The sequence below is a fragment of the Thalassophryne amazonica genome, chromosome 3, assembly GCF_902500255.1.
Source record: "Thalassophryne amazonica chromosome 3, fThaAma1.1, whole genome shotgun sequence".
Classification (NCBI taxonomy): domain Eukaryota; kingdom Metazoa; phylum Chordata; class Actinopteri; order Batrachoidiformes; family Batrachoididae; genus Thalassophryne; species Thalassophryne amazonica.
Window position 1 is genome coordinate 89,868,921 of NC_047105.1, and position 15,531 is coordinate 89,884,451.

General features: G+C 39.9%; 1 protein-coding gene across 1 annotated transcript in view; it reads left to right on the forward strand.

Annotated features, from left to right (window-relative positions):
* The first annotated feature begins 7,561 nt into the window (after positions 1 to 7,561).
* loxl2a (lysyl oxidase-like 2a) overlaps positions 7,562 to 15,531 on the forward strand; it is a 111,328-nt gene continuing 103,358 nt past the window's right edge. Inside the window, exons 1-2 of the mRNA XM_034167060.1 lie at positions 7,562 to 7,689; positions 10,671 to 10,978. Coding sequence (XP_034022951.1) covers positions 10,702 to 10,978 — 277 coding nt within the window. The 5' untranslated portion in view covers positions 7,562 to 7,689; positions 10,671 to 10,701. The remainder of the gene's footprint in view (positions 7,690 to 10,670; positions 10,979 to 15,531) is intronic.

The following is a 15,531-nucleotide window of genomic DNA, read 5'->3' on the forward strand; positions in this document are numbered from 1 at the left end:
TAATAAAAGACAAGACTAGAACCAAATCTGAATATGACAGATGTATAAATCCACTCACAAACACAGAAAATAAGATAGAACAGATTATAACCCAAACTAGAACAGAACGTGGCTGAAATATAACGAATAACCATCACAAAAATAATAAACCAAAGCAAACTATGGAATGACCAGAAAATAAAGAAAGAACAGAAACAAAGCCAGAACCTACAGCAAAACAGATAATGGAATGACTAGAACAAAAGATAAATGATCACAGGTGACAATACCAAAAACAAAAAGAACACAAGATAATAAAACACAGAAGATACATAATAAAGAGAACCAGAGAAAACATAATACAAAATGATCATATAAGGGCAACCAAGAGGATCAAATAAGGGGAGGCAGATGACAACAGGGTACAAACCCATAACCTCGCCCCGAGCCAGAACGCACCCTGACACTACTGTAGGTTTTGGAAATGAGAAACTGAAAAACATGCTCATGTAAAGCTACATATTACTTCAAAAACAACCAAGTTCATTGCTTTACTTCTTTGCTGTGAAGGGTCATAAATTAACCTGGATGGAAGGTAGTGGGCCAAATGTGGATATTGTGGGAATTACATATAGATACAATTACAATGCAGTTGGGCACTGCGGTCTTGTTTGATGTCAGGCGCTTAAAGGGGTAAAATATGACGCATATGACCTAATATCTGTACTTCCGGGAAAAAACCTGGCTTTTTCTCTGAGTTTTGGGCAAATTACACACAAACAAAGTAAAAATGCAAAGAAAAAGTGACAATGCGGTGGGAAAGTGGTCATGTGTTGCGGTTTGTTTGTGACCCAGACCACAAACGTGTCGAGGCGGTTTTGCAGGCGAGAGAATGTGCCTACTCTGGTTAGCTGTGTAGGCTAACACTTACCGACACAACATCTTCCATTTGCCCCTTCTCCACTGGGAACCGCAAAAAAAAAAACAAAAAACAACACTTTGCATCTGCTTCGGTAATTGCAGCTGAAAACAAAACACCATTTTTCCATGTGAAGTTATGCTGTGTATATATTGCACAACGGGAGCGGCTGTCCCCGTAAGTGGTCAAATCCCGTGAATGAGACATTATATCTCATACAAAATCCAAAGAATTTGTCAGTTGGGCGGCGCATTGGATTAGTGGTTAACACTGATGCCTCACAGACAGAAGGTTGTGAGATCGCATCCTGCATGGTCCTTTCTGTGTGGAGTTTGTGTGTTCTCCCCATGTTTGCGTGTGTTCCTTTTGGATGCTCTGGCTTACTCCCACTTCCAAAGACATGCAGGTTAGGTGAATTGGTAACTTTAAAATTGATCGTCGGTGCAAGTGACAGTGTGAATGTGTTTGTCTGCCTATTTGTGGCCCTGTGACAGACTGGCATCTTGTCCAGGATGTACCCCGCCTCTCGCCCAGTGATCGCTAGGATTGGCTCCAGCTCCCACATGACTCTTAGTTGGAATAAGCGGGTATAGAAAATGAAAGCTTGAATCAGTCCACATATTCACACATTTCAAACAGACTGCAGGGTATTGTCAAAGTATTTCCCAAAATTGCCAGCATGACCTTAAATAACCGTCTTCATTTGTACAAGGTTTGGTCTTTGAAGAAGGCCCAGTCGTTTTTGGCTGATCCTAATCTCTTCCTGTTTAAATTGTTCAGTTTAAATTGTCCACATCTGGCTACAGATGCAATCTGCCAAAATGCAGGATATTTTGACTTAAAAACTCCTCTTTCCCAGCTGCTATTGGCATTTTAAATAACTAAATGTGATTCTTATTTAGTATTTACTGTCCAGGTCTTATTGTTTGTCTGATAATTACATGGTTGCTGCTGGGTGGACAATAATTTGCCCCTTGGGTTCAGTAAAGTTAACATTGATTCTTGATGTTATTTTCCACTCATTCTGCATTTGTGTGAAAACTAGAAGCACATCCTACTGAGGATGTGAACATTTTTTAAATTCGATTTGTATTTTATCTGTCCCTGTATGTTACTAGCAGGCCTGTTTTTTTAAACAGAGGTTTTGATTAAATAACAAGGTCAATTCTCAAACTGGTGCCAAACTGAACTGCATATGAAGTATCATTTAAGATGAAAATGTGCTTTGTGCTTTGATTTGCAGTTCTGATGCTTTACTTGTATTGATGGTATGTTGTTGCGTGCTCACGGAGTGCTGTAGTACCATTCAAGCTTGCCTTATTTTAACATTTGTGGAGGAGTAAAGGGAGGCTGGAGGAGCACACAAGTGCACTTTTTGCTCAGATATATTTCAGATAAAAGGATGTGTTCTAGTATCATCACCCTGATTTGGACCTTCCCTTTTGGGGATCAGAACAAGCAGCTCCACTGAAATTAAATTGGTTACAGAAATACTCTTTGTCTTACTGCTGAAGTGATTTTCTTTGAAAGTTTTTTTTTTCAATGCAAATCCAGTATTGCAGTAAACTACGTTGTACATTTTATACTAAAATAAATATTCACAAATTTATCCCTAATGTTTGTAAAATATAAGAAATATTGTAGTCAGATTGTATGTTAACTGATATATTTTGTGCATAATGTGTTTCTGAATAAATGTCAGAGTTAATATTATGGCAGTGTCTTATTTATCTTTGCATTTGGCAAGTCCTTATTTTGCTGTGGAACATAGTATGTCCACATCCTTCACACCATTCATAAAAATCCATTATTCAATGATAAATGTATGAGCTTGAAGCCCTCAGCAATGATGCACTGTTCAGGATAACTGGTGACATCATTGGAAGCTATCTGGTCTGTAGTTCTTCTTTTTCTTCTGGACAAACATTGTCATTATGGTGAAAATATAATTTAATTGCGTTCATTTTTCTTCTGTAGCTTTTTTGCCTCAGGTTCCATTCATACAGTTGTGGTCAGAGGTTTACATACACTCATCATGGGCTTCAGTGTCGTGTTAATTTGGGGTTTTTAATGATGTCTTTGAACTATTCTTTTGCAAGGGTGGAATGATTGTACAGCATGCATCATGAACAACTTAAAAAAAAACAAGAATTGAGTGCACAAGTTTGAATTTATTTTGTTCTCTAATCTACACGGATTCAAAATTATACATACAGCCTCAAATATATTCATACATTCACTTCAGTCTTTTAATAGGTGGTGCTGAAGGTTCTACAGGGTCTTCTAACATGACAAGGCCAAGGTCTATTAACTCCTTAGTGATCATTATTGACTACAACTGGTAGTTTCTCTTTGGCAGCATAAAAAGGATGTGTTTGACAGCACTCATTGTTCTGACCAAAACTCAAAACAATGGGAAAGTTCAGTGAAGATCTAAGAAGAATTATAGATTTACACAAGTTTGGAAGGCATTTTGGAGCCATTTCTAAATGACACCAGATTCCAAGCTCCTTAGTTCAAACAATTAAATGGACTGCATTTTAATAGCACTTTTCCATCTGCATCAGACGCTCAAAGTGCTTTACACATCAATGCCTCACATTCACCTCGATGTGAGGTGGCTGCCATGCAAGGCACCCACTACACACTGGGAGCAATTAGGGGATTAAGGACCGTGCCCAAGGTCCCTTAGTGATTTTCCGGTCAGGCTGGGATTTCAAACAAGGATCCTCTGGTCTCAAGCCCAATGCTTTAACTGCTAGACCATCACCTCCCAATCACAATTATGTTAAGTACAAGTTAGTTGGATATGTCACCATTTTGCCAAGGACCGGTAGAAGACCCAAACTGTCACCCTCAGATGAGAGAAAATTGGTTAGGATGTTCAGGAACACTAGAAACTGCTGGAACACCAGCATCACTGTTCACAATTTACATCACCATGGACTAAGAGGATGCCAACGAACTAAGAAGCCCCTGGACCAAAATCAACACCTTCAAGCTAGACTGAAATTTGCAGTTGCCCACATGAACAAACCAAATGCCTTCTAGAGAAAATTTTTATAGATAGACGAGCCAAAGGTTGAGCTACTTCACCACAATAACAAGTGGTATGTTTGGAGGAGTAAAGGTGAGGCTTTCAGACCTAAGAACATTGTACCAGCTGTCAAGCATAGTGGTGGTAGCATCTGCTCTGTTTTGCTGCTAGTGGTACTAGTGCTTTGCAGAGGGTGGATGGAATCATGAAAAAAGAGAACTGCCTCTAAATTCTTCATTGCCACTTCAAATAAACAGCCAGCTGGTTAAAACCTGGCCACAACTGAATGTTCCAACACGAAAATGATCCCAAACACACATCAAAACTGGTTTTGGGTTGGATACAGCAGACTAACATTAAGTTTCTGCAATGGCCTTTCCAAAGTGTCAACCTCAAACCCCGTTGAAAATTTGTGGGCTACACTTAAAAGCCTAGTCTGTGCCAGCAAACCAACTAGTTTAAATTAACTAATTCTGCCAAGAAGAGTGGTCAAATATTATGCCAGAAGCTTGATGATGGCTACCAAAACCATCTAGTCAAAGTGCAGTTTGCTGAGGGAAATTTAAGGACATGTCAAACGTTTTTTAACATTCCAGTTACCAACACAACATCAAAGTATTCATGATTGTAAGTCTCTCCGTGCACAAGTGCTCATAATTAGTGGCATGTTTTTTATTGCTCTCCCTGAGCGAGTTAACAGGTGCATTTCTGGAAAACGTCTCACTCAGCAATTCTCCGTGTGTGACGTACATATTAGCAAAACAGAAACATCCCGATGGCTAACAGACAGAGTCAAATGAATGTGGTTATGTCAGATAATGAAGCATTGAAGCTTTTCTTTGAAAGTGATGGCTGATTTACAGAGGAGACGACACACTTCACCCCAAAACTCTTAACTTTCTCGCAGTCTGTCTGATTTTGGAACCTAATTATGGTGACACTGCTGTTTGTTTTGCAGGATGATGGTTTACTGCTGCCCTGATCATAGACATGGACTGTGTACACCATGCTGTTTTGAAAGACATCTGTGACTGGACAGATGTGATCAAAAAGTGTCAGATCTGATCTGATATATCTGATCACATCTGGCATTCCACATCCATATACAAAGGCAACATGATGACACAGAACTATAGCTATCTATTTATCTAGATCTATATTTTCACGGTTATATACAACACTTATAAGCATTTGTTTTGATTTTAACAGGCTGTGTTGTGCAGATGCACTAAACCTTCTCAGGGGTGCTGCTTTCACCGTGACTGCATCAAAATACACAGTTATCACTTAAAAATGAGTCATCATAACACAACATCACACTTATGTAAACTTTGTAATTAATCTGTGCCTTAGTTCTTAATGTTAGCAGATAGATTCCGTTCAAGTGCATGCTGGGACACTTCTAATAGTCACGTAATTGCTGTCAGAATCACTCAAGCACTCAAGAGTACTTTGTTTTCTTAAATGTCTGCAGCTGCTTGTTTTTGCGAATGCCGCATACTCTGAAACCGGTCACGGAAGTACACAAAGTAATCCCGGTGGATCAGATGGTCTCAAACAACTTAAATCTTAATTGTTATGATTTCGGTGCAACATGTTCTTTCACCAAATATTAGTGTGGGATGCAATTCTTCTTAGTTATTAATGGTTTATGCTGTACAAATCATTCCACCCTAGCAAAAGAACAGTTCAAAGACATCATTAAAAGCACCCATGGCATTCATGTCCATGATGAGTATGTAAACCCCTGACCACGTCTATATGTTGTTGCTCACCAAAAACTGTAAAACTGAATGAAAATAGGATTCTGAGCCTGGTGCACATGGAAAACAAACCTGATACATATTTTAACCTGAGTATAAAGAGATGAAAGTACATTGGAGAAACAGAAAAGTCATTGATAATCTTTCCCTTCCACTTTCCCACTTCCACTTTCCAAAAACAGGAAAATCAGTACACCATTCTGTAACTACCACTTTAAACAGTTTTAGATTTGCAGATGTGTTTGTATCTGCTGCCGCATTTTCCTGGTTTGTTGCAACTTGATTACAAATGTGAACATCACCTGCTCTTGGCTATGCAAGCAAACTGTCAATCACATTTCACTTTTTGTTACAGTATCTGATTGTAACTTGATCAACTGTTTGTGCTGCACAGTGCACACATTTTACCCTCAAAATAATAGCGGACAAGGTAGTAATTAAGAAGAGATTTCTGACACTGTGTGGGGCTTTCACACCGCAGAGGTCAAAGGTCAAATGAGAGAGACTACTATTGGGTATTTGGTATTTGTCCTGAATTTACTCATCTTGAAGCAATTAGTATTTGCAAAAACATCTTTATTAAAATGCCCATCAAGAAATAAATATGCATTTGCATTCATGGACCATATATGGCCATGGAGTAGAAAAGTAGATTTAGTGATGTTTGACAAATAGACTAATTTAGGTCATTTTTAAAATAAGTATTTTGTTATTTGATTTAGCTTGTCAAACTGAACATTTCCATATTCTGTAATTATATATGGCTTCTGGTTTCTAAATTTCTGATTTAAATGTATTCAACTGTTGATCACCACATGCAGTTTCTCACCACCACAGGGTGGCGTCCTTTAACAACAGCGTTAGTTATGTCAAGATGCAGGACCCAAAATACCTTCAACATGAGTTAATCTGTAGTTACACTGTAATCCCAAATTAATGGGACATGGCAGAACCAGTCAGACACAATGCCAGGGTGAAAAGGAAGAATCTGTTTCATTTTTAAGATTCCTAATTTAGCACACATCATACCAGAATAGAGGTCTGGATACTGCACTTAGAACCAGATCAAGAGTACCTTGTACCGTGCAGCATAACCCCCCCCCCCCCCCCCCCCAAAAAAAAAAATCCAAACATGCACTGTTGATGCAAACACAGTGCACAGTTAACTTTAAATTTTGATACATCAGCAGTGAACTCCGATCAGTTAATTTATTTATTGCCGGGGCAAACAGTGTTGGATGTTACAAGTGAACGATATGATGCCATTAGTACAATGGACTACTACCAATACTACTACTACTACTACTAATAATAATAATAATAATAATCACAATAATATGCTAATAACAGTAATAACAACAAACATAATATAATAGAAGATGAAGGATAAAACTAAAATGATTAAGAATTATTATTACTCTTTTACTTATAGTATACATCATCATTATCTCTATTTGTCCTTTATTTATGCAATTGAAAACATAAGCAAAATAAATAAAAATCAATAAAGCTCATTGGAATAAATTAAAAATAAATTAAGTTTGCTAACGGAATAAAGTTCAACAATTAATTGACATTTGTCCATTTATTAAGCAAATGTAATTAAATATAACTAAACTCATTAAAACTTTTGATGTATTTAATAGTTATGTTTTCTCAGATTTTTCCACAGTTTTGAGCGACAGTGTATATTACCACTGGATTAAATAAATGATGGCTGTTTGCAGATGTTTTACTTGTAGAGTTTCGGTTTTTAAACAGATGAGAGGCGTTACTTTGGGTTGAGGGGGCGGGCTCAGGATGCTTAGGCGGCCGCTGATTGGCTGTCGTGTGTGGAGTACTGGACAGCAGGAGAGAGGAGCTGTGAGGAGCAGAGGAGCAAACGGAGCAGTACAAGGACAAAAGAGCCGCTGCTCCACATCCCGGCTGCTCCAACAGGTTCCTAACACTAACCTGTCCTTTGGAAAAGCGTCTTCTTCACTTCTGTCAAAGTAAGTTCGTTTTAATGTGATGTCTGTGTGGTCTTTTAGCACCCGCATGCTAACTGAAGAAAAAAAAAAAAACAACAGTTAAAACTTTTTTCTCATGTTCAAGGATTTTCTGCATTTATCTTAATAATTGTGTAAGCCTAAAACATTTTATTATATTTCTTGTCCTTGTCTGACTAACCAACCCCTAAAAGTTAACACTTTTTGTGGTATTTGTGGTGTTGTTACAAAATGCATCAATATTTCGTCTATGTCCATTATACAACATTGCAAAATACCATCACACTTAATGTGCTATGTTTTTCAACAGTCTAGCAACCAAAGCATGTAGAATAAATCAGACACAAGCTAGAAATCGTCATATTTCAGAAAATGCCAGGTATTAGTGTTTTCAATTGATAAATTAAGGATCACATTGTGCAATGTGGGTTTTTAAATATGTGCTCCAGTTAAAGGTGGTAATGCCACAAGAATGTGACTGCACTGATATAAACTGCTCTCCTGTAAGCAAAGAGCTCATTGTAGACTTGTGTGACATGTCACAGAAGTTGATTTCTGGTCTCTGAGACACGTGTCCACTGAGCCGGTCTGCACACTGTGTCTCACACACCCTTTCCGGACAGCAAGACTACATGTGCTGTTTCGGCTTGATGAAGATGATGTATGTTATTAATTCATTTGTGTAACAGACACAAAGGAGTTTATGATAGCACTTGTCCAAACAGTGGCTGTGTAATTTTACCAAAAGCTTTTTCTAGCTGATTTCACTTCACCACATAAAGAATAGGATTTCTGCTGCTGTTCTTTTCACTTTCTCAAGCATAATACAGATGAAGAGTTGGAGTTTGGTCAGGGAGCGGATGAGTTATTAATGCAAATCATTAATGCCAGTTATAGCTTCTGTCAAACAAAATAATGGTCACATTTTTTATATCCAAAATGTGACCTTGACTTGATGTGTCTTTGATTAAAAATGCTTTTGACAAATTATGAATGACCACAAGATTTGATCTCTGAAATGTAATTTTATTGTCAATTATATGTGGTCATTTTATTAGCATTATGACATCAAATGTTTATGTTAAAATACAAGCAGTGCATGAATGTCAATTGGCACATCACGTAGCATATGCTTCAGTTATGTAGAGAAACTTGAAACTAACAACACAGATTGCGATTATATTCTGTGAAGGAGCAAATAACAATTAAAACTAGAGACATTCATCACGAAATGTCCTACGCGCAGTATTATTTTCCATGCAAAGTGCAGTAATATGTACTTGTATGGGGTAGGTATTTGGTTGAAGCCTTATGTGTTTGATGTAAACTGGGATATACAATGAAAAAATTGGAGATTGGCATAATATTTATTTAGAGGATGTGACAAACAGTGACCATAAAAGGTCGGTCACGGTCGCCAGCCTTCAAAACAAATGCAACCACTGGTGACCTTGAAACAGAGGTCAAGGTCACCGGCCTTCAAACCCATGCAAAATAGTCCTCCAAGGCATGTACCCACCAAATATGAAGTTTCTGCGAGCAGTAAGTGCGAAGCTACATTGCGGCGAAGGATTTGACAGTTGTGACCACTGGTGACCTTGAAAAGTAGGTCAAGGTCACTGGCCTTCGAACCCATGGGAAGTACTCCTCCAAGGCATGTAACCAATAAATATGAAGTTTCTGCGAGCAATAAGTGCGAAGCTACATTGCGGCGAAGGATTTGACAGTTGTGACCACTGGTGACCTTGAAAAGTAGGTCGAGGTCACTGGCCTTTGAACCCATCTGAAGTACTCCTCCAAGGCATGTAACCACCAAATATTACGTTTTTGTGAGCAATAGGTGCCGAGCTACGTTGCGGCGAATGAATTGTGGACAGACGAACTGACGGAAGGACGGACGGATGGACGGACACCTCGGATGCCATATGCCCCGCCTCTAGAGTCAACATGTTTTTATGCGGGGCATAAAACATCCACTTAAAGTACAGTATGTACCTGACGGTAGCCGCTCAGGCATGCACTTTGAACTGTGATGGGTTTACTACTAATGTATAACTGACATCATGCTGCTGCTTCAGTTCTGTGTTAAACTGTATCTAATGTTGAGACAGACACTGAATTTTCAAACACTAAATTAAAGTCACAGTATTGTTCTTGCACCTCTTATGGGACAATGAATCAGGTGTTTAAGTGGAACATCTTACACACCACGGAACTTTATTGACTGTACTTCAGGGTGTTTTTTTGTTTTTTTTGTCAAGCATGCCCACGGTGCCCTTTGTGTGGCTGTTTGCTATGATGTCATCTCGGAAAGAACCCCCTCCCCAACACAGAAGTGTAGCTCTCCTTCCCTCTCTCACCCCTTTGCTTGCTTTCACTGTCATTTTCCCATCACTTAATTCCATCAGCATTCCTCCCTTAGGGTCTTCGGTGCCTCACTTGGTACTAACTTGAAATACTGAGGCAGAGTTAAAGTTCTCCGTCTCTGAACTTCAGTCGTGCGGCTTCCGGGCTCAGATCAGCAGATAAATGAGAGGAGCAGCACCCTCCCTGCAAAAGTCGACATTTGCTCTTCATTAGGCTGTCAGAGAGAGGCCTCTGTCTCACTCTTGTTCAAATATGGTAATTCTTTAGTCTCTCTTTATGGCAGTCAACTTTACTTTCAGTGATTGGTTGATCTACAGTGAAACAGCTGAATCCAGTTAGTAACTGTTCGGTCTAAATGTATGATCAATGCTGGTGGTTGGTTGGGTGTGTGTCACACTGAAACTGCTCCTTCTTTTACATCATAGATAAAATTACCACACCACAAATTACTGTCTGCCACTGCTTGTTTTTTGATAGCATTTAATTCTGTCAGATCTCTGTCAGTCCACAATAATAGCCATTACATAATTCAAAATAAGCCATTCTTTAATTAATTTCAGATGTACATGGCATCTGTTGATATTTATGCTGACACTTTATTTTTTATCCCTCCTTAGGTCACTGCCTTCACATTCGTCATCCTGCATCATGTTGCACCTAGTTTCCTGTTTCATGTCCACCTTGCTGTGTACGTGGATGCTGTGCAGTGCCCAGTCAGACACTGGCATTCCTGTAATCCAGCTGCGTCTTGTTGGGGAGAAGCGGAAACATCACGAGGGCCGGGTGGAGGTTTTCTACAATGGAGAATGGGGGACAGTGTGTGATGATGACTTCTCCATCTATGCTGCCCAAGTTGTGTGCAGAGAACTTGGTTTCCTAGATGCAGAGAGCTGGTCACCTTCAGCAAAGTATGGAAAAGGAGAAGGTAAAAGAACTAGTATTTTAGGTGGTAGTGTCTCATTGTTTCTGGGAGATTTTTTAACTTTAACCAGAACTACTTTGACTGCTGTGGGTCTTGGACTTGAGTGTAAATGGAGGCCCCCAACTACTACAAACACATGAGCTGTTGTTGAGGATTTACAACTCGGATATCGGCCTAATTATCCTGCCGTGTGAACCAGGCCTTACAGAGCTTGTTGTCTGAGTCCTGCATTTGCGTCCAGCCAAATCCATCATTCAGACCTGATAACAGTTGCTGAAGTGTACATATGTCTTCACCCATTCTCATGCCAAGTAGTGGCTGGAAGGCCATGCTGTCATCAAACACTTGATACAATAACCTTTACCTCATACACCTGTGTATTTTTATTTTATTCTATTTTATTTATTTATTGGTGATTGGATTAAATTCAATTTCAGTTCAGTTTTTTTTTTTTTTTTTTTTTTTTGCAGCACCAAATCACAACATAGGCTGTGTCAAGGCACTTCACAAGAGCAGGGTCCAAATAAGAGTGGACCCAACTCAGTTGGGCGACCTTCCATTCTGACATCCACAACAATGTTATACATCAACAAAAGCAATTCAGAGTATAAGAAATTTGTTACAACTAACAGCAATGAAAGCAAAATTGACAAAATGAACAATAAAATTCAAACAATTAAAATTAAAGTACAAATCAATACCACTAAATCAGTGTCAGTTATAAGAAACAGAAAACAGATCATTCTTCAATCAGACAGTGGTCACATGAAAGGACAGCTGTAAACCCAAAATATATTGAGGCTAGATTGTGAGTTGATCAACTAAGGCTTAGTTCTGGATACAATACCCTTTTTAAGTGTAAATACACGCTCCATGTATAATTCCTGACATATTTGCATATGGCATTCTACAGTGCATCTGGAAAGTGTTCATAATGCTTCACCTTTTCCACGTTTTGTTATGTTACAGCCTTATTCCAAAATGGATGAAAGTTCATTTTTTTCCTCAAAATTCTACCCACAATACCATATAATAATAATAATAATAATGTGAAAAAAAGGTTTTCATTTTGTTTTGTGTTTTTTGTTTGTTTGTTTGTTTATATTTTTGCAAATGTATTAAAAATAAAAAACTAAGAAATCACATGTACATAAGTATTCACAGCCTATGCCATGAAACTCAGAATTGAAGTCAGGTGCATCCTGTTTCTACTGATCATCCTTGATGTTTCTACAGCTTAATTCAGGGGTGCCCAACCTTTTTTGAACTGAGATCTACTTTTAAAGTTGACAGTGTATTGAGATCTACCAAGTTATACAGAATGCCATAGCATAGCAACAATTTATTTTGAACCAATATAATAACACAATTTTTTGGCACAAAGATAAAGTTTTAACAATAATAATGCATTATTGAAGTAAATGTGCATGGTGAGAAGAGTAAGCACAAGTCCCACTACCTTAGTGGGACTTCTGGCACTGAGAGGAGGAAGCTAGTCTCTCATAGTCGAGACAGTAGGCCATAAGCAGGCACTCAGACACACTCTTTCTGCATTTGATTCCAAATGTGGACATTCATGTCAGGTGTTGCTCTGAATTTAAGCTCAATGTCATTTTTCAGTGTGAGGATCTCATTCTCAATAGTACAGATATCCAGGCTGAAGAGTGATGCCACTTTGAATGTTATGCCATCCACATCTACAGTGAGGAAAATAAGTATTTGAACATCCTGCGATTTTGCAAGTTCTCCTACTTAGAAATCATGGAGGGGTCTGAAATTTTCATCTTAGGTGCATGTCCACTGTGAGATCAAAAAAAAAAATTCTGGAAAACACAATGTATGATTTTTGTTTTTTAATTTTATTTGTATGTTACTGCTGCAAATAAGTATTTGAACACCTGTGAAAATCAATGTTAATATTTAATACAGTAGCCTTTGTTTGCAATTACAGAGGTCAAACGTTTGCTGTAGTTTTTCACCAGGTTTGCACACACTGCAGCAGGGATTTTGGTCCACTCCTCCATACAGATCTTCTCTAGATCTTTTAGGTTTGGAGTTTCAGTTCCCTCCTAAGATTTTCTATTGAGTTCAGGTCTGGAGACTGGCCAGGCCACTCCAGGACCTTGAAATGCTTCTTACGGAGCCCCTCCTTAGTTGCCCTGGCTATGTGTTTGGGGTCATTGTCATGCTGGAAGACCCAGCCATGACCCATCTTCAATGCTCTTACTGAGGGAAGGAGGTTGTTTGCCAAAATCTCGCAATACATGACCCCATCCATCCTCCCTTCAATACGGTGCAGTTGTCCTGTCCCCTTTGCAGAAGAGCACCTCCAGAGTATGATGTTTCCACCCCATGCTTCACGGTTGGGATGGTTTTCTTGGGGTTGTTCTCATCCTCTAAACATGGTAAGTGGAGTTGATTCCAAAAAGCTCTATTCTGGTCTCATCTGACCACATGACCTTCTCCCATGCCTCCTCTGGATCATCCAGATGGTCACTGGTGAACTTCAAACGGGCCTGGGCATGTGCTGGGTTGAGCAGGGGGACCTTGCTGTCCTCCAAGATTTTAAACCATGACAGCATCATGTGTTACTAATGTCATCTTTGTGACTGTGGTTCCAGCTCTCTTCAGGTCATTGACCAGGCCCTCCTGTGTAGTTCTGAGCTTTCTCTTGCATGGAATCCCAGACCGAGGGAGATTGACAGTCATCTTGTGTTTCTTCCAATTTCTAATAAATAATCATAACAGTTGTTGTCTTCTACCAAGCTGCTTGCCTGTTGTCCTGTAGTCCATCCCAGCCTTGTGCAGGTCTACAGTTTTGTCCCTGGTGTCCTTAGACAGCTCTTTGGTCTTGGCTATGGTGGACAGATTGGAGTGTGATTGACTGAGTGTGTGAACAGGTGTCTTTTATACAGGTAACAAGTTCAAACAGGTGCAATTAATACAGGTAAAGAGTGCAGAATAAGAGGGCTTCATAAAGAAAAATTAACAGGTCTGTGTGAGCCAGAATTCTTGCTGGTTGGTAGGGGCCCAAATACTTATTTGCAGCAGTAACATACACTCAACACAAATATAAACGCAACACTTTTGGTTTTGCTCCCATTTTGTATGAGATGAACTCAAAGATCTAAAACTTTTTCCACATACACAATATCACCATTTCCCTCAAATATTGTTCACAAAACAGTCTAAATCTGTGATAGTGAGCACTTCTCCTTTGCTGAGATAATCCATCCCACCTCACAGGTGTGCCATATCAAGATGCTGATTAGACACCATGATTAGTGCACAGGTGTGCCTTAGACTGTCCACAATAAAAGGCCACTCTGAAAGGTGCAGTTTTGTTTTATTGGGGGGGGGGGGGGGGGTACCAGTCAGTATCTGGTGTGACCACCATTTGCCTCATGCAGTGCAACATATCTCCTTCGCATAGAGTTGATCAGGTTGTCAATTGTGGCCTGTGGAATGTTGGTCCACTCCTCTTCAATGGCTGTGCGAAGTTGCTGGATATTGGCAGGAACTGGTACACGCTGTCGTATACGCTGGTCCAGAGCATCCCAAACATGCTCAATGGGTGACATTTCCGGTAATTATGCCGGCCATGCAAGAACTGGGACATTTTCAGCTTCCAAGAATTGTGTACAGATCCTTGCAACATGGGGCCGTGCATTATCCTGCTGCAACATGAGGTGATGTTCTTGGATGTATGGCACAACAGTGGGCCTCAGGATCTCGTCACGGTATCTCTGTGCATTCAAAATGCCATCAATAAAATGCACCTGTGTTCTTCATCCATAATAGACGCCTGCCCATACCATAACCCCACTGCCACCATGGGCCACTCGATCCACAACATTGACATCAGAAAACCGCTCACCCACACGACGCCACACATGCTGTCTGCCATCTGCCCTGGACAGTGTGAACCGGGATTCATCTGTGAAAAGAACACCTCTCCAACGTGCCAAACACCAGCGAATGTGAGCATTTGCCCACTCAAGTCGGTTACGACGACGAACTGGAGTCAGGTCGAGACCCCGATGAGGACGACGAGCATGCAGATGAGCTTCCCTGAGACAGTTTCTGACAGTTTGTGCAGAAATTCTTTGGTTATGCAAACCGATTGTTTCAGCAGCTGTCCGAGTTGCTGGTCTCAGACGATCTTGGAGGTGAACATGCTGGATGTGGAGGTCCTGGGCTGGTGTGGTTACACGTGGTCTGCGGTTGTGAGGCTGGTTGGATGTACTGCCAAATTCTCTGAAACGCCTTTGGAGACGGCTTATGATAGAGAAATGAACATTCAATACACGAGCAACAGCTCTGCTTGACAATCCTGCTGTCAGCATGCCAATTGCACGCTCCCTCAAATCTTGTGACATCTGTGGCATTGTGCTGTGTGATAAAACTGCACCTTTCAGAGTGGCCTTTTATTGTGGGCAGTCTAAGGCACACCTGTGCACTAATCATGGTGTCTAATCAGCATCTTGATATGGCACACCTGTGAGGTGGGATGGATTATCTCAGCAAAGAAGAAGTGCTCACTATCACAGATTTAG